Below are 25305 nucleotides of genomic sequence, written 5' to 3'. Positions count from 1 at the left end.
AAATTATAATTTTAAAATGTTAGCATCTTAGAATCAGTAGAAGCAGCTATTCCTGCGTGCTGGTGCTGGTTGGGGGGAAAACGTGAAAGAGTACAAAGATGGCTTAAACTGGAGAAACAGGCACCATTCCTGGGGGGAAGGACCAGAGCGGGGATGCCCAGAGGAGGCTGAGTGCTCCAGGAAAGGCACTTCCTCTGTCCAGGCAGACCAGAACTCCCTCAAGCTCTGGCTCTAGAGAGCTGCTTGAGGCCCCGAGATGGTGAGGCCTTTCTCTGGCGGGTGCTCAAACCTCAGCCCTGGAGGGCTGGTTTCTTGGGCAAGATGGTGACTGCAGCCATGCAAAAGGCTGGGGACACTGTGATGGGGGTCTGGCCGCTCCATGGCGAATGTGACGGGCCCACAGAAGCCCCACGGACACGCAAGCTTCCATGTGGCGCCGTGAGAGAAGTAGGAAACGAGTCAGTCAGCAGGCATTTCTGACGCCTCTCCTGTGGGCCAGGCGCCGCCGGCTGCCCGAGAGCATGTGTGGAGCCAGCTAAAGGGACTGTGGTGCAGTCCTGCAGGGCTCTGGAGCTGCGTTTGCCCTGACTTGCCCCATCCCTGCCACTGAGGAACCATCCTCACCTCAGATAGAGCCAAGGGGTCGGATGGGGATGGGGAGACCCTCAACAGCGAGGAGAAGCAAGACAGCCGGCTCTTACTGTTGTCCTTGAGTCCTTTCAGGGACTTGCCCAGGATCATACCTCTAATTAGTATCCAAGGCTAGACTTGAACTCTGAACTTCCCGGTTCCAGGCCAGGTGCTCTATCCGTGGTGCCATCTAGCTTTTATTTTTTTTGAGGATGGAGGGGCTTATGGAAGGCAGTTCAGCCACACCGCCATTAGGTTGATTGCCCAAGGCAGTCAAGGAACATGGAAAACAATCTGTGTCCTCCAGTGTTGAGAGCAGCTCTCCTGGGGGTGGTCAAGAACTCTCGCCTGAGGGGAAGCCCATGCAGTGCAGGATGCCTAAACAAGAGGGGGCATCTGGTCGTGATGGAATACAACTGGCCCCAGGAAAGGACCAAGAGTTCATCTTGGAAAGGCCTACAAGAAGCATGAGACGAGCAGAACCCAGAGCACGTTCTATGGGGCAACGGGAGGATTGTTGGAAGAATGGTTTGTGTTTGGCTGCCATCAGAGGAAGAACTGATACACAGAAACAAGCAAGACACAGTTTTGTATGTACAGATTTTTTATTTTTTTTGCTTAAAAGATGCCTAATGTGGGGAGAGGAAGAAGGGAGGCAGTGAACTGGTGATTTCAATGCAACAAATAAATAGTAAAGAAAGAATATTTATATCTATCTATCTATCTATCTATCTGTCTGTCTGTCTGTCTCTAACTCTCTATCCATATATCCATCCATCTGTCCATCTGTCCATCCATCCATCCATCCATCTATCTATTTTAATCCATAAAATGAAAGAAAGAAAGAAAGAAAGAAGGAAAGAAGGAAAGAAAGAAAGAAAGAAGGAAGGAAGGAAGGGAGCTCGTCTTAGGCTCTTGACCTTTCTTATATCATGGACCCCTTTGGCAACCCGATGAAGCCCAGAGACCTGTTCTCAGAATGTTTCTTTAAATACATGAAATACAATTTAAAAGGAAACAAATTGTTGTCAAAATATTGAAAAAAGCCCCTGAATTTCTGCATCTTAGCATAGGAACGATTGAGTGACGAAGTCCTCACATAGGAATCGACTGCAGTGAGCGAGCCTTTGACTCAGTAAATGGGAAGAGCCAGCCGTCCAGCGTCCTCCCAGCAGGCAAAGTAATGCAAGCGTGGACAACTCTTCAGTGACGGATGAGAGAGCGCGACATTCGCTGCACTTTCTTCCAACGTCAAGGAGCACGTCTCGATGGCTTCTCTCCCCGCAGAGAAGAGGAAAGAGGAATTCCCTTTTCACTGCAGATTTCAGGGAGGATGGAGTGTTCTTTGAAGGAATAAAAGAGATGTTTCGAGGGGAAGCATGGCAGAGGTAGAGGACTCTCTCCTCTATGGGGAGGTAGGAAGGAGGAAGAATGCTGCACAGAAAGGAAGGCCAGAAGGACCCCAAAGCTGTAGAATCACAGACTGGGTCCATGACCCTTCCTGGGCAGGAGAGGAGAGCCGGGGAATCTCTGGAGGAAGCACCTTGTTATCCCTCTGAGGATGACGGTGTGAATCTACATGCTGGAAGATGAGAGGTTATTTACGGATGATTCAGGGAAGAAGAGATGAGCAGGGAGCTTAGGCGCCCTGGAGTAGCTATTGAAAAGTGTAGACAGAAGGGATGTAACTATCTGAGTCTTCCTTGATTGAGATGCTGCTGAAATTGGTTCGACTTGGTGTCCTTCTTTTAGTGGTGCATGTGTAGACAAATTATCCTGCCACAAGGAAGCCACCTAGGAAGCACTGATAAGGATTATGAAATCTTGGAGGGCAAGGCAAGAGTCCTTCTACTCTGAAAAAACTGAAACAAACTCCCCCAAACCCAGACACCCTAAGGGTATATATGGCACAATGAGAAAAAGCAATTAGAGATCTGGATTTGAACACAGGAAGACCTGATGACCCTAGGCAAGTCACTTCATAGCTGTTTGCCTCAGTTTCTTTATTTGTAAAATAGGAGTAATAATGGTCCCTATTGTTAGTCTGTTGTAAGGATCAAATGAGATAATATTTGAGAAGCACGCTGCAAATCTTAATGTGCTCCATAAATACTGGCTATTTATTATTATTAGTGTTGATTGAAGGTAGGGGATTTAGAAGAGAAGACAGATTTGGGTTGTGAACAGCTGGCTAATAAGATAGTGTCTGAGAACAGGATTTGGGTTTCTGGCCCGTGGCTTCAAATGGAGAAATGATGGACTCTTGGCCTGAAATGTAGTGTGTCTAACAAGGGCCAGTAAGATAGCATTTTCCAGAATGCTTGTGAGTCTGGACCAAGGGGCCTTAGGCTGAAAAGGGAGGAGGAGAAGGAGGGAGAAAACTACCTCCACTGATCTGCCAAGCCAGAGATCACAGAGAACATCGACTACATCATTGGAGGGAGAAGAGAAGTAGAGAAGGGCAGTAATTCATGGGAGACAATATCTAGGAAGAGAGCCAGCGATAAAACCCATGGCCTCCGGGGTTTATACAGATGCTCCAAGTATGGAAAACAAACAGGGTGAATGTAAGAGCCTCACGCAGGGAGGCAAGTTTCAGAGAAATCAGAGAAGCTCAGAGATGGAGGGGTCACTGAGTACCAGCAACGATCTCTACGTCTGTGCCACAGAGTGGGCAATCCTGTGCTTAGAGCTCTCCAGGAGGGGAGGGACAGAGAGACCCTGCTCTCTGAGGCTGCCCATTCCGCTTTGGAGCAACTCTAGTCAATAGGAATGTGTTCTACCCTCATGCCTAAACGTGCTTGCAACTTCTGTTGATGCTTTGACCTCAGAGTTATCCCCGAGACTTGGGGGGCTGCAACCTCTGTCTGGAAGATGGCTCTAGGAGAGAAGGTTCCTTATTTAAAAGGATTCAGGAGGATGAGAGGCAGGGGGAGGGGGGAGTGGAGAAGTCCATGGAAAAAGATAAACGGGTGTGAGGAAGTCCAGGAAACTAAGGGAGGAAACATGATGGGGAACATTTGATTGAGAATTAGCAGAGGGAGAAACAGAAGCTCTATTATTGTGGGAGAATACTACAGACCACCTGGACATAAGGAAGAATGATATGAGGCATTCTGGAAGTATATCATCATCACGATACGTCCAGAGGCATGTTTATAATGATGGGGGATTTCAGTATTTCAGACATTTACTGTAATATCTTTCTCTCTCTCTCTTTCTCTCTCTCTCTTTTTCTCTTCTCTTTCTCTGTCTCTGTCTTTCTCTCTCCCCTCTCTCTCTTGTTCTCCCTCTTTCCCCTCTCCTCCTTTTACTTTCTTTTCTCCATCCCTCTTTTCTTTTCAGAGAAGCTGAGAAACCAATGACTTGATTTAATCATTTAAACATCATTAGACAGATGGAGGAAATAATAATGGGAAGTTGTACTCTAGAAGGCTTGGTGGCCGAAGTAGAATGGACAGAAACTTTGGGGTCAAGTCACCCTGGTGCCTAGAGTTCATAAGAAAGAAGGGGAAGAAATGCAGTGTAGTGGAATTGAGGGTTGGATTGGGAGAGCAAAGAAAGGCTTTTGACTGTATACATTGAAAGCAAATGTTGCAAATGGATTAAGAATTTTGTAGAAGGGATGGATCATATCCAGTGGTGGAAAATGGTCTTTGAGGGATTTCAAGCTGTCAGGAATGAGATCCTGAAGACAGAAGGTGCAAACAGTTCTGATGAGGAAGAAAAGGAGAAGCTTCTGAGGGTGGCTGATGTAGCTGCATAGGGAGCTCACCAATTAATTGAGATTCAGAGACATCCAAGTAATGGAAACAAGTACAGGTGAATGAGGATGAATGCTGAAGAGTCACATGGTCCAAAAAGGAGATTGTCAGGAGTGCTAATGCCTGGGAAGATCTGAGGAAGAAGGTGGCTGCTGAACATCGTAGCAAGCTTCTTGCTTTTGTTTTGGTTAAGTTCTGCCGAAGTTAAGAAATTGACCTAAGAAGGGGTAGGATTGCTGCATCGGGGGCAGAGATACCCTGATGGGGGTAGGGGAGTGTAACAACCCCAACATATTTGCTTCTTGTTTTTCCTGTTTGCTTTTCCAGGAAGAATAATCTTGGAAACAGAGAGGGGTTGAATAAAATGAAGCCAATGTTTGGCTTTCAATGAGCTCCGATCACCAGGACCAGCTCAACTGCATCGCAGTGCCCTAAGAGAACTAGCAAATGACTGGTGGATTGAATCGGTGCAGTCCTGAATTCAAACTTTTTAGTTATTAAAAATCATTGACACTGAAAATTGTGTGGGTTCTATCTTGAGCCTGCTCCAACTAGACTGTCATGAGAGATGCTTGTTAAATAGTCAATATGAGCATTTCTCCATCAGAAATTCGCAACATCCTGGCCCGATTTGTTATTTTGTTGATTGCCTAGGCTTAGAAAGTGATGGACAAAATGCTAATTATGCAGATTAAACTTAAAAGTCTAACTTCTTTTCAAGCTACACATTCATCAGCATACTCTTGATTATCAGTATTTAAGACATTTAAAATTAAAGCAGATCAAATGTATTTATTAATGCATCTAAAATAATAAACCCATTAAACATAAATAAACATAAAAATAAAAAATAACTATATTTTCCCAAACAAAAAAAAGACTTTCTTCTGGAAAGAGTGGATTGTTTTACATATTTATGCAAATATCTTTAATGTTTAGCTTAATAGAGCTGAATAACTAGATTCTTCTATCTGCTTCTGCCTTAGGTCTGCTTTGAACCGTTGTTTTGGTGGAAGCATATGAAAAAAATCTGACCATACCCAGTTGCATAGTTGGAAAAGGAAGGAATATTTTAACAAGCAAATACTATTTTGGCATTATTGTGAAACAGTTGACCTTGGGAGTACCATGCGCTGCATTGTGAGAAGCCCCACCTTACTATTTTTAAATTGTTTTTGAAAAAGAAGGAAAAAAGACAAATTTATGAATGAAGAAACCCCACTGGCAATGTTACTTGAAAGAATGGCCTCATTCACAGACTAGCAAAGCTACCACTAATAGCTCTGTGGGACCTTTTAACTCCCATCAAATTGATGAAAATAATTAAATGAAACTCAATATTGGCTGGTCATGGAGGAACATCCTCCATTGCTGAAGGAATTCTGGTTTGGTGTGATACTGGAGAGCGATTGGGCGATGGACTGCCGAAGTTACCCAAATAATCCTATCTTAGGGTTCCATGCAATTCAGTTGGGGAGAAAAATCAAGCAATAACCATCTTTTCAAAGCTATTCAGAGCAGAATTAGTTGTGATTGAAGGAGAGAGGGAGACGCCACCTGGAAACAGACTAAATATCTAATGACAGGGAACTGCTAAGGAAAGTATGGTCCATTAATGTAATGGAATACTCTAATGAAATTAAGATGCATAAGTATGATTACCAGGTATCTATCATCCACATCTCTCATTCTTCAGGCTCCAAATCCTAAAGGAAAGCTGTAACAGGAGTCCCAAGGCTAATAAGAACATGATTGGAGGAAATAACAAATCTCGAGTTTTTCGTGATGGCCAATGACAGAAAAGTTCTTAAACATTTTGAAATGGCTTATCAAAATAACAAGGGCTGTCACAGATTGGCAAGCTGATTTGTCAAACAGGACAGACCTCATGTAGAAAGAGATTTGGGGGCCAATAAAAACAATTCCCCGAGGGGCAGGGAAATAGAAAGATCCAGCTTTTGTAAACAGCCGGTCCTCAGACTGTTAGCATCTGATCTGTTTGCTTCTCTTTGAAGTCTTCCCTGTACCCAGTCGGGCTCAAGAGACTGCTCTTACCTTCAAACAGCTCTTGTCCTTGTTCCAGTACTCTTGTCCCTCACGCAATTCTCCGCCATTTTACCCAGCGTCCTATTAAATGAACTCTGGCCATTTTTCTCTTTTCCTTTCTGGTTTCCCTGAATCTCCCAGATCACATCTTTCTCTCTTTACCTGTACTGGTTCACTGAGTGCCTAACTCACTCCTTTAAACTTCTCAGGAATAACTCTACAGTTTGCTACATCTCTTCCCCGAATCGGGCAGAGATGAAGATGGAAGAAACTTCCCTTTACCAGTTATGCCTTTGGTTGATGTTTTTAGATCTGAGTTGGTTCTTATCCAACTAATCATTCAACAGGCATTTATTAAGCACCTACTATGTTAGGAATGAGGGAACGAGCATTCAATCAACGAGTATGGATTATGGACCTACTGTGTGCCAGTCACTGTGCTAGGTTCTAGAGATACAAAATGAAAAATCAAACAGCTAAAGCTCTCCATCTAGTTCACACTCAGCCTCCCCTCCAACACGCACACACACACACACACACACACACACACACACACACACACACTATAATGTAATCGGTGCCAGCTTATTAAGGGAAAAAGAAAGATGATATGCAACTAGTCTTAATTTTTTTTGAACCCTAATGTTCTGTTTTAGCATTGTTCTAAGCCCAGATTTTAACCTAGAACTATCATTTCTAGGGTTCTCTAGCTACTGAGTCCCTGAACTAGTCCTTATATGAGCAATGTTTCTGGTGCCCATCACCCACGATAATCATAATCCTTCCCTTTTTCAATTGACAACAAATTCTAGTATTCCACTTGCTCCCCAGCTGGTACATAGATCAGAACTACAAGAATAAGCAATAATAGCAGCAGTTGAGACTCATCCTGATGTCCCCAATCTGTAGCATAGTCTTTCCTTCTGTCAGCTTCTAGAACTTTCTTCCCTCCCAGCACCCGAGGTAATAAAAACCAACTCAAACTCCCTAGCATACACTTGGGTTTCAGTCTCTCCCACAGGCTTAGGGAGATGCCCTCTTAGCTTTGGCACTGCCATGGAAGAGCCTCCTAGCATGTAGTCTGAAGCCTGGATCAGTCACTTCCTACCTGTGTAGCCTTAGGCAAGTCATATTTCTCTGGATCTCAGTCTCCCCATTTGTATAAAAGGAGTGAGTCTGGTACGATGTGGGAGCATGGGAACTCCAAGCAGTGGAAGAGATCTCCCAATGACTGATCATTGGTTGGCATGTCCTCCTTCTCTATGAGTCACAAGAATCCACTCCCTTCAATAAAACTGCCAATGACATTGGAAACAGGAGACTGACTTAGTGTCACTCCCTTGGGATGAGTCGTGAGGCTTTTGCTCTTCCCACCTGAAGAAATGAATGATTGATTCATACTCTCTTGCTTCCCTTTCTGGACCAGTATCAACAGATTGTTCTTTTTTCCCAGTTGTGCCGAGCTACAGTCTAGTGCCTTCCCTCTTTCCTTTGAGGAGGTTAACACCGCTTCATTTTTAAATTTCCTTTTATTTTTTCTATTAAAAATTTCCTAATTACATGTAATTTTTAAAAACATTCATTTAAAATTATTTCTAAATTCTCTCTTTTTCTCTCGTTCTTCCCCTGCCCCTTGAGAAGGTGAGCAATAGGATTAGATTGATGAATATTTTTTATACATGTGATGTCATATAAAACCTAGGTCCATATTAGCCACGTTGTCAAAAAACACACACCATCCACACAAACTAAGAAACATGAAGAAAGTAAGAAAAAATATGCTTTGTTCTGCGCTACGATCATTCTCTCTGTGAAGCTGGAGAGCATTTTTCATCATGGGTCTTTTGGAACTGTCTTGGATCATTGTATTCATCTGAGTGGCTACGTCTTTCACGTTTGATCTTCCTTACAATATTGCTGTTACTGTGTACAATGTTCTTCTGGCTCTATTCACTTCATATGAGTTCATATAAGCCTTCCCAGGTTTTTCTGAAACCATCCACTCATTATTTCTTACAGCACAAATGTATTCCATCCCTATCCTAAACCATAGCTTGTTCAGCCTTTCCCAAGTTAATGGAAATCCTCTCAATTCCATTTTTTTCTACCACAATAAGAACTGCTTCAAATATTTCTATTCATTTAGATCCTTCCCCCTTTTCTTTGATCTCTTTGGGATACAGACTTCATAGTGGCATTCTTGGATCAAAGGATACACACAGTTTTATTACCCTTTAGGTATAATTCCAAATTGTTCTTGAGAATGTTTAGACAAATTCACAATTCCATCAGTAGTTCATTAGGGTCCCTATTTTTCCTCATCTCCAGCACTTGCCATTCTTCTTTTCTGTCATATTAGCTAGACTGATATGTGTGGGGTAGCATCTCAGAATTGTTCTGATTTGAATTTCTCTAGTTGGTGGTGATTTAGAACATGTGATTTTTTTTCTTGTGATTAATGATCATTTTGGTTTCTTTTTCTGACAACTGCCTATTCATATCCTCTAACCATCTTTCAATTGGAGAATGCCTTTTATTTTATGAATTGGACTCAGTTCACTATATGTTTGAGAAATGAAGCCTTTATCAGAGAAATTTGATCCACCCCCTGCCACCCATCCCAGTTCTTGTTTTCCTGGTAACTTTGGCTGCATTAGTTTTGTTTGTGCAAAACCTTCTTAATTTCCTATAATCAAGATTTTCCATTTTACTTCCTGTGATCTTCTCTATCCGTTGCTTGGTCATAAAGTCTGCCCCCATCCACAGATCTGACAGGAACATTTTTCCATGTCCCTCTAATTTATCTACGATAGCACTCTTTATGTTTAAATCATTTATCCATTTTGATATTGTCTTAGTTTTTGCCAAACTGTTTTCCAGTTTCCCCAGCAATTTTTGTCAGATGGTGATTTCTTCTGTCCCAAACATGGATCTCTGTTTGAGTTTATTATATACTAGATTTCTTTGATCATTTACTACTATATAATGGGTACCTAATCTTTTCCACGGACTCACCACTCTGTTTCTTAGCCAGTACCAGATTGTTTTCATGATTAACATTTGTGATATAGTTAAAAATAAATCTGGAACTGCTAGGATGCCTTCCTTAACATTTTGTTTTTCATTTTTTCTTTGATATTATTAATCTTTCATTCTTCCAAATGAATTTTGTTATCATTTTTCTAGATCTTCAAAATAATTTTTGATAATTTGATTTGTGTAACACACCTCTTCATTTCTAATTAATATGTATGTCCATTTGTGAATAATTTAAGAAAATGAAATGGATATGAGGAAGCCTAGAAGGATAGGTGGATTGTGTCCAGATGCATATAAAGTCCAGATGGAAGGAAACTGAGGACAGGAAATGTCATTGATTGCTTCCATCTTCCTGTTATCATCTGGAGATGAAGACCAAAAAGAGGTTTGATTTTGTAAGTCCTCTTTGGAGGTGATCTGCTCTGTACCCTGCTGCCACAGTTAGCCCAGAGATATAATCATTGTGTTCTTAGCAGAATCCTCTGGAGATCTGAGCAGGACTAGACCTGGGAAGGATGTGAAATCTACTTTTGAAAGGGAAGGGAGTAGATTACAAAATTTGATAAAGACATTTTGAAGGCTATTGCCCCAGCAAAGAAAAGGGGCTCCTCTACTTAATACTTTCCTCAATTCCTTTGAGTGTCTTGTTTTTTAATCTCCCAATCTGATCTTTTTCATTGTTTTTGTTCTGTAGACTTTCTTCCAATAAATACAAATTCATAATGTGTAAAGCACTTCTTTTAGGACCCTGGAAGATAAATAGAAATATAGAATATGGTTGCTGGTCCCAAGGCTACTAGCCTACTTTTTATTGCTGATCTTCCTGAGGCACAGTGGATAGCCAGTGTCAACCTGTCTCCTCACTCCAAAATTCAGCATCTTTTGCACTGTATTGTACCTTTTTTGACATTATCTATATGCTTTCCCTCCATGTTTCTCCCTTAAAATCATTTCAAACCTGCCATATTTATGTTATTGTGCTCCTTTCTCCCACCCCCCACTCCCAGTCCCCTTCTTTCTTCTCATCCATCTTTCTCATCTTATTCCTTGCTTTCATGGATTAGAATATGGAGACAAAGTCTACTTATGTAGGTTTATTGAATTTCCCATTTGAGCAGGCAGCCTAGTACAGCTCCCCTTCTTCTTTCTGGATCTGAAAAAAATTTGCCTTTTCTGGCCTCATTTTCCTTGTATGTAAAATGAAAGGGTTGAACTAGATGGCCTTGGAAGTTCCTACCAGTTTGAGCTCTTTAAGCCTATACCCTTGCACAAATCACTAGACCTCTTCTGTGCAATCATGGGGTTAGAGACGATGACTCTGGTATCCCTTCCAGCTTGAGAGATCTTTTCTGTTTTCTTAATCACATGAATTAAATGAAATTTTATTGTTGTTCTAATAGAAAAATTTAACATTTCAGTTGCTTTCTTATTGTTTCTGAATTTGATTTATGTTCTTGATCAGTAACTCCAGGAGAAAAATAGCTTCTCTTCTCTTTGTCTATAGGTCAGATTCCCAGTGAAGTCACCAGAAATTCTGACATCAGTACTGACAAAATTCTGAACCTGCAAATCATTTTGACCAAGTGCATTGTTGTTCCCAAGAGTCACTGAACAAGTCAATGTCATGAGCTTAGTCCCAATCTTCTTCCACTGCTAGAAAAACTATCAAAGGATTTTTTCCTCTACAAGGATAGGTCAAGACCATCACTGTTCTCTATCAGGCATAGTAGACTATTATCCTCTTACTTTGGTAATCATTCACCATCGCAAGACTAGGTTGAGGGAAGCAACAGTTCTGAAGATCTGGGGGTTTTAGTGGACTTCAAGCCCAATACAAATCAGTTACCAGATGTGACTGCCAAAAAAGCTAGTGTGACTTGAAGTACATTCAGAGAGGCACGGCTTCAAGAAACAATCAGGCAATGATTTATTGTACTCTGCCCTCATCAGAATCATCTGGAGTTTGGTGTTTTGAGTGCTATTCATCAAGACATTGATAGGATGTTGAGTGTCCAGAGGAGGGCAATCAGGACGATTGAAGGGCCCCGAGTCCATGTCATATAGGGATTGATTGAAGAAACTGGAGATGTTTAGAATGAATTAGAGAAGACTCGGGGAGAACATGGCAGCTCTCTTCAGGTTTTGGAGAAGGGATTAACCTAGCTCTACTTGGCTTTAGAGGAAAGATCCAAGATTTGTAGAATCTTGGGCAGAAATGGGTAGAAATTGTAAAAAGGCTAGTTTGGGCAGAAAATCATGAAAATTTCCCCTCGATCAGAGTCATCCCAAAGTATAATATGTTGCCATTTGAGGCACTGGGCTCTCCCTTCTTAGAGACCCAACAGAGGCTACATAGCCATTGACTGAGGATATTGCTAGTAAAAATTTCTTTTATAGATAAATTGGACTAGATGGCTGCTGAGATCTCTTCCAACTCCAAATTTTGTGATTTGTGATTCTTTGAATAAAATGAGACATGGGTTTGATAGGAGGTCTTGGTGGAGTGCCTCAGGGTTTCTGGGTTTGATTCTGTACTGTTCAACATTTTTATTAGTGACTTGAAAAAAGGTATTGATGGTACATGTAAAATTTTCAGACAACAGAAAGAAGGGAGAGCTAAATGATTGGGGGAAAGTAGTAGCATCCAAAATTATCTCGAAAGGCTTGACTAGATGAATGAATCTAATAAAAATGAAATTTAACAAGGACACTGAACAGTCATGATATCCACAGGAGAATCCACTAGAGGATTTGTGGATTGATTAAGAAAGTGTCATCTCACTGGAATAAGTGAAGATGACATTACCCAGAAAGTTATCTAGGGGAGTGTTGTCCAAGAGATGGGTTGTGCCAGAAGTCTTCTGCGGTCTCCAACTCTAGATCCTAGGATTCTGTGTCAAAGTACCAATCCTCGATGTTTGGAACTATGGTTTTTCATTCTCCCTGTATTGGGAAAAATCCCTTTGGAATGATTTCAGGGAACGCTCAGTGCACAATAAAATATTTTGAATGAACTTATCTCAACGTTAAACTGCCTTTCCCCCTAGACATTTAAAAACTCTTAATAGGAATAAATTGTTTGTCTAGTGAGTTTTTTTTATCCTTAGATAAGAAGTACATGATTGGAAAGAGAGGGAGAATAAAAAACATGAGTGAGAATGCAACACTATGCCCAAGAGAGGACCCTTACTGCTACTAATGTGTAAAACTTATCATTTGCAATTCCTCCTGCTTATTTCAGGCTAGAGATAATGGAGAAAAGTGGCTGGTTAGATGCCAGGATATGGTATGTTTGCCAAGTGTAGTGTTTAGTACTTGTTAAATTTGATTTATATCTCAGGTTTGTCCCATTAGTGGTCTGCTGGTGATAACCTAGGCAACTTTGCCTGTAGGTTCCTTAACATAATTGTGGCACAAACTATTTTCTATTTCATCAGTGTATACTGAATCAGACTCGAAGGCCATCTACCTGACCCATATGACAGTATACTTCCTTCCCATCATACCGTGTGTGTCAGAGGCTGCTATGCCTTTAATGGGCTGGCTCCACAGGAAGTGGATTCTCCCTCTTTGGAGTCTCCAAGCAAAGGCAGCTGAGTGGTCATTTGGGTCTCTTGGAAATGGAATCATTTTTCAGGTCCCCCCCTTGGAAGTCCCTTCCAAGTATCAATTGCAGAGGTCTCTTGCCTCTTGGTGATTTGGCCATTCTTATGTGATTTTGGCCAGTATTATTGGGAGAATTCCTGGAATCCCATTTACTTGGGAAAAAGCTTTCTATCAATGTTGGCTTTAGGAAACTGAGATCTGTGAGAGGCAGAAGATGAATGGAATTGGAATCATTTAGAGAAGGAGGCATGGATTAGGGAACAATATTCAAATATGGGGAGTGCTATAATCAAGAGGATGGAAGATGTTGATTGTTTTTTTCCCTATTCTTTTTCATTGCCAGAAAAGATGGAAAAAGCTATGAAAATAATAGAAGAAATACGAGTTAGATATTGGAAAGGACTTCTGAGTGGGGAAAAGCACGTGGGAAATAATCAACAATATAATTAAATTCAAAAAGCCTTTATTTGGTGCCTGCTATGTGCCAGGTGCTGTGTCAGACAAAAACCCAAATGGCCCTGCCCTCAAGGAATTTATATTTCATGGAGGTGGGGAGCAGAGAACACAGGGTCTACAGAGAAAATTCCCTGGTCCGTGCCAAGTGGACACCATGTCAATGCCACGTTATTTCTGCCAACGGGTAGAGGCAGAGCACTAACCACGGAGAGGATAAGGAGAGGCTGACGTCAGGGAGTGGCCCCTGAGCTGGGCTCCGAAGGGAGACTGAAGTGAGGATGGAGGAATCAATCGAGATGGATTGTTGTGTAGGAGCAAAATCCAGCAGGCTAGTATGGCAGAAATAGAAAGCAGAGGAAGGACAATCTGATGCTTTGAGCCTCATGAGCTCGGTGGGAACAGAATGATGAAGGTGTTTGCTCAGAAGCTACAGGGAGGGAAAGCTTTGTGGCTCAGTGGATGGAGAGCCAGGCTCTGCACTCAGGATGTCCTGGGTTCAAATGTGGCCTCAAGACACTTCCCAGCGGTGTGACTCTGGCAAGTCACTTGAGCCCACGTGCCAAGCCTTGGAACCACTCCTGAACGTTGGACCAAGGGTGAGGGTTTTTTATTTGGGGTGTGTGTGTGTGTGTGTGTGTGTGTGTGTGTGTGTGTGTGTGTGTCTAAAGCTAAGGGGAGCAGCTGCTTTTCCTTTGAGGGGTAATAAGGAGTCACGAAACCTTTTTGAGGAGAGAAATGACGGTCTTTAGGAATCTGAACCAGTTGAACGTTTATTAAATATCTGATATGTTTCAGGAAAGTTTAGTCTAGTGCACAAGCATTTATTCAGTGCCTACTATGCACAAGGCATTATAATCAAGCCCGAGCCTATAATAAAGCCAAGAGAGAGCCCCCAACTCAGGGAGCTTACAGTCTAATGAGACACAGCATGCAAACACCAGGGATAAGGAAGACAAATGGGCTCTAATCAGCAGACTGAAGGCACTAGCATGAAGGGGGTTTGGGAAAGGCTTCTTGCACAAGGTTGGGTTTCAGCTGGGACCTGAAGGAAATCAGGAAAGTTATGAGTCAGACAGGAGGAAGGAGAGAATTTCAGGGCTGGGGTAAAGCCAGGGAACATGTTCAGAAAGACTCGCATGACTCGCAGCAGGGAGGCCAGTGTCGCAGGATCCCAGACAACATGGCGGGATGGTGTCAGATGCAAGGGGCCACGTCATGAAGGGCTTTCAGTGCCAAGCAGAGGATTTGATATTTGATGCTGGAAGCACTCGGGAGCCCCTGGAGATTATTGTGCGGAGGATACAAATACAAAGAAGGAAACAATTCCTACCTTTGAGGAGCTTGCAGCACGCTTGGGGGATGGATTGGAGAGGGGTGAGTCTGTAGGGAGAAGGATGGACTCCCATTCCGGGAAGGAACGTTTTATTGTAACCAGGATCCAGACCTATTTAGAACAGATGCTGCACTACTACGGCATCATTTTGTTGTGAGTGTGAGATTTTGTTATATTTCTGTAATGGCAGCCACGAAATCAGCCACCAGTGAGCTCTAGAACGTTGGGGAATTCCATGGAAATATGCTAGACTTGTTTCTTGTTCATAGTAATGACATGTTCATATTAATGAATTAAAATAATTGCTTGCTGAGTGCCAGGCATTGTATTAGGTGTCGGGGAAACAACTACAAAAGGGAAGCATGATCCTCAGAAAGGGGGTCCCAGGGATGACGAGATGATCAATAATCGGCATGCTCTGACCAGGAACAATGGTAACATTGATTGGATTTCTAAACATAGAGCAAAGGAAGGGGACATTGGGGCCAGTCTACAGTAGACTGGGGGTGGGCAGGGAGGATGGCAAAGTGCCTGGGTGGACAGCTGAATGAAAGGTGAGGCATGTTCCGTGGTAGAAGTTGGGGCATGCTAAATAGGGCGCGCTGTGATGCTGGGCTCAGTCAGTCACCAACTGAGGCAGAACCCCCTGAAGTAGCCAGCTCACCAGAGAGGGAATTCACTCCCCTAGGACCTGGAGACTCTCAAAAATTGCCTGGGGGCATCTCTAATACCTGATCGAAAGAACAATTTCTAGTTTCATTTGGCATCTATTGACACTGATGAAACTACAGGGCTGGACTCTGTGCATCCACCTCCCCACCCCACCCCACCCCCAAGCCGAGCCTTGATGATTCCCAAATGTTTTTTGCATGATTTATTATTATTTGAAAGAGTGATTCAATCGGAATAAGAAAATCTGGGCTCCAATCCAGTTCTGTCAATTGCTCCCTTGTCCACTTGGGCAAGTGACTTCTCCTCCCAAGAAGCTGGGCTAGATGACCCCTAGGGCCTGTGAAGTTCTCTCCCACTGGTCTTCACAACAGCTTCTGAAGGGAGATGTGGCAGGAAAACTAAGGCCTAAAGAGATCAAGCGCAAGGTCTTGGGGTAAGCAAGGAACTCACAGAATAGACTCATTGATTCAGAGGCCATGCCCGTGTGGCATAGGGTGGAACACCTGGAAACCCAACCAGCCTCCTCTCTACCTTTTGCTCACTGTGTGCCCCTGGGCAGTCATTTGGTGTCTCTGAGCCTCCGTTTTCTGCTCTATACAGTGGGGAGTAGCATCGCTTGCCTTGCCGCCCTTAAAGACTTGTTGTAAAGAAAGTGCTTCTGCAAATGCTAAAGAAAAGTTGTTATGATTACATGACGTGAAAAAGAAGCGAGTGTAAGCACCTTCGAATTCTCTGGGTCTATGCTGTTGTGCTCGTTCTTAGTTCATCCAAGTGTCCATGAGCTACTAAGATGCCCTGGACCCTGGGTGACCATGGTCCTTTGAGCATGTTCTAGGCAACCCCCTAAGATGATGGGGTGCAGAAGTGTCTTCTTGCATCCTTAGAGGGAGTTGGCCCATTTGCATGCTCCCTAGTCCAATCAAATCACAGGCTCCGTCTCTTTCCTCTGTTTTCCCCTCATGTTTTAAGAGTCAGCTTGGAGGGGAGCCCATTCCTAAGAAAGAACGCCTTCTTGTCTTCCAGAGAGTCTGACCCCTCTGCTTTTTGTCTCTTTCTAGATAGAGAATTTGCAAGAACAAGTCAGAGACAAGGACAAACAGCTGAGCAACCTGAAGGACCGGGTGAAGTCACTGCAGACGGATTCCAGTAACACCGACACAGCTCTGGCCACTTTAGAGGAGGCTTTGTCTGAAAAGGTGACCATCCCCTGGCCCCTTACTAGGACACTCTGTTCTGTGACTAGTTATCCACTGATGCCAGGGATCCCGCGCTCCGCTCACTAAATAGGGCAGGACAGAAACAACATAGTGCTTGCCCCCAAGGAGCCTACCTTCTCTTGAGGGAGGGCTTGGCTTGCTGTAACCTGCGAGAGGGAAAACAAGCCCTTTCTTAATGGTAGCACCAGAGAGAAAATGGTACCCGCCAGGGACCGCGTGCCATCCATTGTGATCTGGAGGTAAAGGATTCCTTCCTGGTCGAGGGGAGATTCGTCTCCATACTCTTCAGTGCTACTTCATTAACAGATGCCTTTCCATCTAACTCGAAACAGAGGCTCACCTGCTTTTAAATGGAACCCCAACAGCTGTTCTCATCAGAAGCCTTTGCTCCTCTCTAATCCAAAGTAGTTTGTTAGAATTAATTGACCCATCAGTCCACGAGCATCGTTAAGCATCTCTTGTGTCTTAGGCATCCTGCCAGGCATTGGAGATACAATGACAGAAAAAGGAAACAGATCTTCCCTTGGGAATATAAATATGTATAACATATATAATATAAATATAAAATGAATCCCCCAGAGTTTGGGAAGGAGGACTGAGGCAGGCGTGGGAGAAGAGATCAGAAAGGGCTTTCTGTCGATGGAGATGCTTGAGTTAAGTCTTCAAGGACGAGGGACTTTCTGAGGCAGAGGGGAGGAGTATGTATATTCTAGGTATTTTTTCTTCTCAGTTGTGGTGGCTCTTTTGGGGTTCTCTTGGCAAAGATATTAGAGTGGTTGGCCATTTCCTCCAGCTCATTTCACAGATGAAGAACTGAGCCATACAGGGTTAAGTGACTTGTCCAGGGTCTCACAACTAGTAAGTATGTGAGTCTGGATTTGAACTCAGATCTTCTGTACTCCAGAACCCAGTTAGTTACCAGAGGGGACAGTCAGGGCAAAGATGCAACAAGTGGTAGCAAAGACAATTTGACTGTGCTGAATAGTATAGGAAGTGGTGGGGTGGGGTGGCGTTGGGGACAGGTAGTGTAAATCAGAAAGGTAAATCAAGATCAAGGAGAACATCAAGATCTCTCCATATGCGTGAAGTCATTTCAGTTCTAATTTCTGGTCGTAGAGCCAAAGCACGTCACCACTGGCAGTATTTAGCACAGCCGCTGAGCAGCGATTGGCAGGAGATGACAACGTAGGGGAAGGAACCCTGAGTTGTGACTTTAGGGACCTGTATTCTAGATTCAGCCATGCCACTGGTCAGCTAGGTGTCCTGGAATTTCTTCTTTCTGGTCCTCAGTTTCCTCATCTGTAAGGTGAAAGCCTTCTAAAGTTCCTGCATGTTCTCAAACAATCCAGCTCTGTGGGGTGTTATATATAACTAGTGACTTCGTAAAATAATCAAAATGACTTTTCAAGGCAAGGCAAATAGTTTTCTGTGTTGACAGGTTTATTTCAAGTCAATGTCAAGTCATTTTAGGTTAGATTTGGGCTGTCCAAGCCGTATGATTAAATCATTACTTCTCTAGTCATTTGGCATTTCCTTTTGAATCGGTGTGACAGAAGTCAGGGGTCACCTCACCGTGCCCTCTCTTGCGATCCCCCGAAGCACACGTGTGGACGGACCTCAGAACGTTTCCACGCACGCTGAGTTAAGGGGGATCCTAAGTGTTTTTGAAATGTTTGATCAGCCTCTTTCTTTTTCTTCCACATCAGAGTCATTTACTCAAATACCAACTCTCTCGATTCAAGAAGGACAGTTCAGCCAAGCCAGCCAGCGGTGGGTGACTGCTTTTGATGGCTCTGTTTCTCTACTGTAATGAAGGCAAAGGGTTGGAGAGAGAAAGGAGAGAAAGTTCTGGACTGGGAATACTCCAGATCTGAGTCCAAATCCCACCTCTGAACCTTATTAGCTGTGTGACCCTGGGAAGATCACTAGACCTCTCTGAGCTTTGGTTTTCTGCAATAATAAGAGTGCCTACCTCAGAGAATTGTTATGAAAACCATAGCATCATAGATATAGAACAAGAAGGGGCTTTGGAGCCCAGCCAGTCCAAACACTCATTTTACAAATGATGAAATGGAGGTCCAAGGAGTTTTTGGATGACTTCCCAAAGTGCCATTGGTAGGATGAGCTGGAATTTGAACCCAGGACCCCTGACTTTAGAGAGAGAACTTTTTCCCACTGTCTAGAATTATTTTGTACAGAAAACATTTTGTGAGTCTAAAGCGGTGTAGACCTTTCCTTTTTCTACATGCACATCTATATATTTTCTTGTATCTCTTTATTTTCTTTAACCCTGATGGATCACTGTAGTTAATCTGGGTTTTTGTATGGCTTATGGTCCACGTGGCTCTCCTGGATCTTTCTAACTCGTTCCACATATACTGTATCCTTAGGTTTCTCTGGATTCCTGTCTGCATCATTGATCCTTAGGGTGCAATAATGTTCCCTTGTATTCATGGGCTACAGCGGGTTAGGCTCTTACAGAATGGATGGCAGCCCACTTTGTTCCTTTCCCCTTGGGGAGCTTGTGGCAAGGTGGATAGATGCCTTGGCTTCAAGATCTGAATAGGAATCCTGCCTCAAATGGCAAGTCACTTAACTTCTGTTGGCCTCAGTCTCCTCATCTGTAGAATGGAGATAATAGTATCTGCCTCCTAGAATTGTGAGGATCAAATGAGATAATATTTCTATGGTGCTTATGCCAGTGCCTCGCACAGCAAGTGCCGTCGAAATGTTAGTTATTAGGATTATTTCCTCATCTGGTTAGAAGTTGGCTTATTTGAAGCTGCCATTTTTTAATTCCTTCCCCTCTTCAGTTCCTTTCTCCAAACAAGTGACTGAGCCTTCTGGTCTCAGCTCGCTCATCCTTCCAGATTTACGATGGCTGCATCGGGGCTACGTCCAAAGCCCAACATTCAAGAAAACTAAAAGGCAAAATGCACGAATGGGATCAGCCCCAAGTTGGCCTTTAAGCTCGTCTCCTTGCAAAGCAGCATTCGCTTGTTTGGTGTAAGGAGATGATGAGCAGAGACAGCCGAGGCTGGAAAATTCTGCAATCCCAGGGCTCTAATCAATCCATCACTGAGCATTTATTAAGTACCTAATGCGTGCCAGGTGCTTTCCGAGGCAAACCAGCGCAAGTCCTGTCCACAAAGAGCTTCTATTGCACTTAGGGAAATCACTTTAATCGTGGAGGCTGGCTCTTTTCCTTTATCGATGAGATGATGGCGTCGGAGATGGGAAGCCCACGAGTTGCAGTCAGCTCTCTGGACCCCGTCCACTGTGTCATCTCTTGATCTTGGTGTGATCTCTTGATGGCTCTCCTCATTCGCTCTCTTCCCTGTCTTCATAGATGACACACATGGTATCGTTTGTCTTGCACGCTAATGGTGGAACAGGTCCTCCTTTTTCGTTTGAAGCATGTGGGGAAAGAAAGGAATTACAGTCATTGAAAGTCTCAGAATTGGAAGGGACCTCAGAGACCATCTAGTGTGACCCATAATTAGTCAGGAAGTCCCCATCCAGGGTTCTCCATAAGGGGGTCATCCAGCTTCTGCTTGCAAAATGAGCGATGCTGAATGCACTTCCTCCTCTGGAGGCAGATCATTCCGCTCCTTGACAACTGGAATCGGTAAGCTACTCTTCCTGGCATAAAGCTGGGGCTTCTGGCCCTGCAAATTTTACCTGTTGCATATCTTTCTGAGCAGAGTCTTTCATCAATATCTTTCTGTGCCCAGAATCTAGTATCGTGCCTGGCACATAGTAGGTCATTAAATATGCCTATTGATCGATGGATTAATAGTTTGATTCTGCGCTTTGGTCCCAAAAAGATTAAACTGGCTCAACAAAGGTGACACCTATTGAAGTCCTATTTTTTAGTCTGGAAGTCTACAAGTAGAAGGAAAAATGTTTCCGAGGTCAGCTTTGTCTGGCATATTCCAACTTATTTATTGTGAATGTAGAAGTAGAAAACCAATCAATTAAATATTTATTAAGCACCTACTGTGTGCTAGGTACTGTACTAGTTTGGCCAAAGCAAGTTATGCCACAACTGTTCGTTCTTTCTGGACATTTTTCAAAGGAGCTTAGAAATTCATTTGTTCTCTTGGCTCATATAGCCTTGCAATTGGAGCAGACCATGTTAGCTTGAAGATGTTTCTTACTAGTTTGGGAGCAGCTCGGTGGCTCAGTTTTGGACACAAAATCAAGAAGATCTGAGTTCAAATCTTCTCTCAGGCATTTGTGATGAAACTCAGCTGTGTGACCCTGTGCAAGTCACCAAATGCCTTTCAGCCTCAGTGTTCTCATATGTAAAAAATGGATCATAACCCTGCCTGTCTCAGAGATGCTGCGAGAATCAATGAGAATGTTGTAAAGTTCCCTGTCCACTTTAAGTGTTGTGTGGTAGCTGTTTATCCTCCTCCTCCTCCTCCTCCTCCTCCTCCTCCTCCTCCTCCCCCCCTTTGTCCTCTTCCTCTTCTTCCTCCTCTTCCTCTTCCCCCTCTTCCTCCTTGCTAGTCCTTAGGCTAAGCCAGAAGTACAAGCACCAACACTGAAGCAGCAGCACAGAACTGAAAGAGCTGGCTCTCTGGCTGTTTGCTGTGGCCACCATCTGATAAGGGGCTGAGAAGGGCTGACGGGGGCCTGGAGCCAAGCGCCCGGGGCTCTCGCACCCAAGATAAAGTGCACAGAGATTAGACCCTCGAGGAGCCAGATTTGGGCAGAGGGGCCCTTGCCAATGCAAATAAGCTGCAAACAAGAGCGCATTGTTGGGATTTCTGCAAGTTTGCTGTTAATCACACGGAACATGGCATATTAGGGCCTTTTAACACATGTTTTTGACATCTAGCCTTGCGTACCTGACAGTTCTATTAGTCACCTCGTGATTGACGGAGAAATATTTGACTCCCTTTAATCACCAATAAAGCACAGGAATATATCACCGGCTCCGCCTTCTGAAAAGAATCTGGTTCCAGTAATAAAGTCCTAAAAGCTGAAAAACCTGCCAGGTATACGTGTGTGTGTGTGTGTGTTGGGGATAGATACATGTGTGTGGTGATGTAGATTTACTAATTTTTTTTACTAAGTATTTACTAATAAATGCTTATTTGCGAATACATTTTTACTAAATTTTTACTAATTTTACTGATTTTTACTAATAAATGCTTATTTACTAATACATTTTTACTAATTTTTTACTAATTTTACTCATTTTTACCAATAAATGCTTATTTACTAATACATTTTTACTAATTTTTTACTAATTTTTACCAATAAATGCTTATTTACTAATACATTTTTACTAATTTTTTACTAATTTTTACTAATAAATGCTTATTTACTAATAAATTTTACTAATTTTACTAATTTTTACCAATAAATGCTTATTTACTAATACATTTTACTAATTTTTTACTAATTTTTACTAATAAATGCTTATTTACTAATAAATTTTACTAATTTTACTAATTTTTAGTAATAAATGCTTATTAATATATTTTTACTGATTTTTACTAGTTTTACTAATTTACTAATAAATGCTTATAAATCTGATAATACGTCTCCAAATAAATTTTCATTTCTAGCCTATATGTATGTATGTATGTATGTGTGTGCGTGAATATGCATGTGTGCCTGCATATAGACATCTACCCCTACACATGCTTGCATAGAGACATATTTGCATCTATCCACATTCACACGTATGCACTGTCAACATGGAATACATAAGCATATATGTGCATTTTTCTCTGTGTGTGTGTCTGCAGCCGCCCCATGTATGTGTATATGTCCACACACATGTCCACCTGCATGTTGCCTATCCCTCTATTTAGACACATGCATACACACATACACACATACATACACACACATACACACGTACATACACATGTACATACACACACGTATCTTCCACTACGTATTTTCACACTGACACGTACACACGCAGATATCCTCCCACACTCACGTCTATGTACTTTCTCATTGAATTCAGCAAACTCTTCATTGGGCCCTTACTGAGGGCAGGACCCCACTCAGAACTCCACGTAGGACTCCACGCGCTCCAGCGGGCGACTTCCCGGCCACTCTTTTGGCAGAGGAGTCAGGCTCGGCGAGGGAGTCCCTGGAGAGGAATGGCCCCAGGAGTGCCCCTTGCAGCTGAAGAGCCTCGAGTGGTGTGGGAAGGGGTCTGTCCGGAGACGGAGTTCCTGCCATTCTTTGGAGGAGGAGGCTGAGTCCCACAGAGGCAGGGGGACTCCTCTGAGGTCACCCAGGTAGTCAGACCCAGGGGTGAGCCCCAGCCCTGCTCGTCTGACTGAGTGCCGGGCTCTTTCCACGAAACCGTGTTTTCTTATGGCCAGAAGGCATAAATCTCAGTGCTCGCGCTAACACGGTGCTGTCACAGTTTCGGAAGCCACAACTCAGTGAATACTTAATGCCCAAAGTCGAGCACACTTCATTGGTCACTCGCAGTATTTATGGAGCCCAAGCAAAGCACCTTTTCTTTAAAAATAACAGCCGGAAAGCTAGATGTGTTCCATGCTACCAGGAATGTAATCGTCACCACACCCTCCATCCTGCCCTAAACTCCCAGGGAGAGCCCAGAACCTCAGAGGGCCATAGGGTCTCTCCTGCACTGGGGCAGGTGGCCACCCACCTTCTCTTTGGAGGTATTCAAGGAAGTCTGTTTCGCTTTTCCCATTGTTTTTTCTCAAGTCAAACTCAAATCCTCCCCCAACTTCCGCCCACTGCTTCTCCTTCAGCCTCTGGCCGACTCATTTCTCTTCCCTATGAAGTGAGAAAGGGAGACGCCTTTTGGTACCTAAGAGAGTCAAGCAGGACCCTATTTTTTTTTTTAGTTGGGGCTCATCCAATAAGTTGAAAAACAATTGGGTTGAATAGAAAGTCCTTCATTTGTGTCCAGGGAACCCATTTCACCAGTTCAGAGTATGGAAGATATAGTTATAGCCAACACAAAGCTCTTTTAAGTTGGTAAAGTACTTGGTACACTGCAGCCTTGTTATGAGTCAACAAGACAACATGGTGCCCAGTTTACATGTACCATGGCTTTTCCAAAGGGAAATTTTTTGAAACCCTCACCTTCTGTCTTTGAATCAATACTAATTATTGGTTCTAAGGCAGAAGAGCACTAAAGGCTAGGCAATGGGGGGGTCAAGTGACTTGCCCAGGGTCACACAGGAAATGTTTGAGGCCACATTTTGAACCCAGGACCTCCTATCTCTAGGTCTGGCTCTCTACCCCTGAGCCACCTACTTGTCCCAGCAAAGGGGATTTTATTAAATTTTATATTTTTTTCAGTTACACGGAAAACCATTTTTTGAGAGTTGTTTTCTGACAATTTGCAATTTGAATTTTCTTCCCCCCCCCCCAATCCCAAGGTGGTAAATAGTCTGATATAGACTATCAGTGCTTCCGTGCAATATGTATTTCCATGTTCCCCACATTGCGACTGAAGTCACAGAACACTTACAATAAAAAACTCATGAAGGAAATAAAGTAAAGGATGGTGTACTTAAATCTGCAATCCGATTCCAACACTTCCTTCTTTGTTTGTGGATAGCTTAAATCCCTTTGGGTTGTCTTGGAACCTTGTTTTGCTGATAATAGCTTAGTCCTTCACAGTTCATCACCATATAATATTGCTGTGACTGTATACAATGTTCTCCTGGTTCTTCTCAGTTCACTTTGCATCAGTTCATAGAACTCTTTCCAAGTTTTTCTGAACTCCTCCTGTTCATTCTTTCTCATGGCACAATAGTTTTCCATTACAAGCATATACCACAGCTTGTTCAGCAATTTCCCAGTGGATGGACACCCTCTCAGTTTACAATTCTTTGCCACCACAAAAAGAGCTGCTAAAAATATTTTTGTACAAATAGATCCACTAAGGGAATTTTAGAAAATCTATTTATCAGTGATTTCATTGATGAAAGGAACTCCCTGGTAGGGAAACTCCCTTTATCAATGCAGATTGGTTCCTGCTTGATGAGTTAGTTACCTGGAATATTAAAAGATTAAGTGACTCATCTAGGGTGACCCAGCCAGTGTGCTGTACTGATAAGGAGACATCCTCTTTTGGACTGAGGTCAGCTTTCTATCCTCTCTGCTGCCCCCCCCCCCCATCACATTAAAATAGATAGAGTATACAGAACTAGAACTAGAAAGGCAATAATAGTTCCATTGTCTTCCTACCTCATCTGGAGTCTTATAGACTGTAGTTTAAGGAAAGTTATAGATAATTTGGACCTTTGAAGTCTTGCCATATGAAGATCAGCTAAAAGAAATGGTGAGGATTAGCCCAGGGCTAATAAAAAATAGCTGCCACATATATGTAATGTAATATATATGTAATATATATATAATATATTCATATTATATATATATCTCACTGTGCTAAATATGTTACAAATAGGATCTCAGTGGATCCTCACAACAGCTTTGGGAGGGAGGTGCTATTTTTCATCCCCATTTTATAGATGAGGAAACTGAGGCAAAAAGAAATTTAGTAACTTGTCCAGGGTCA

General features: G+C 42.9%; 1 protein-coding gene across 10 annotated transcripts in view; it reads left to right on the top strand.

Moving 5' to 3' along the window:
* ERC2 (ELKS/RAB6-interacting/CAST family member 2) overlaps positions 1 to 25305 on the top strand; it is a 1021362-nt gene that overhangs the window by 381357 nt on the left and 614700 nt on the right. For all 10 annotated transcript variants that reach the window (XM_056804190.1, XM_056804183.1, XM_056804182.1 and 7 more), the window contains one exon: positions 16605 to 16742. In XM_056804190.1, the coding sequence (XP_056660168.1) occupies positions 16605 to 16742 (138 nt within the window). The remainder of the gene's footprint in view (positions 1 to 16604; positions 16743 to 25305) is intronic.

This window comes from Monodelphis domestica, chromosome 7, assembly GCF_027887165.1.
Source record: "Monodelphis domestica isolate mMonDom1 chromosome 7, mMonDom1.pri, whole genome shotgun sequence".
Taxonomy (NCBI): domain Eukaryota; kingdom Metazoa; phylum Chordata; class Mammalia; order Didelphimorphia; family Didelphidae; genus Monodelphis; species Monodelphis domestica.
Note: the sequence above shows the minus strand (reverse complement) of the source record. Positions and strands in the feature narration are given on the sequence as shown.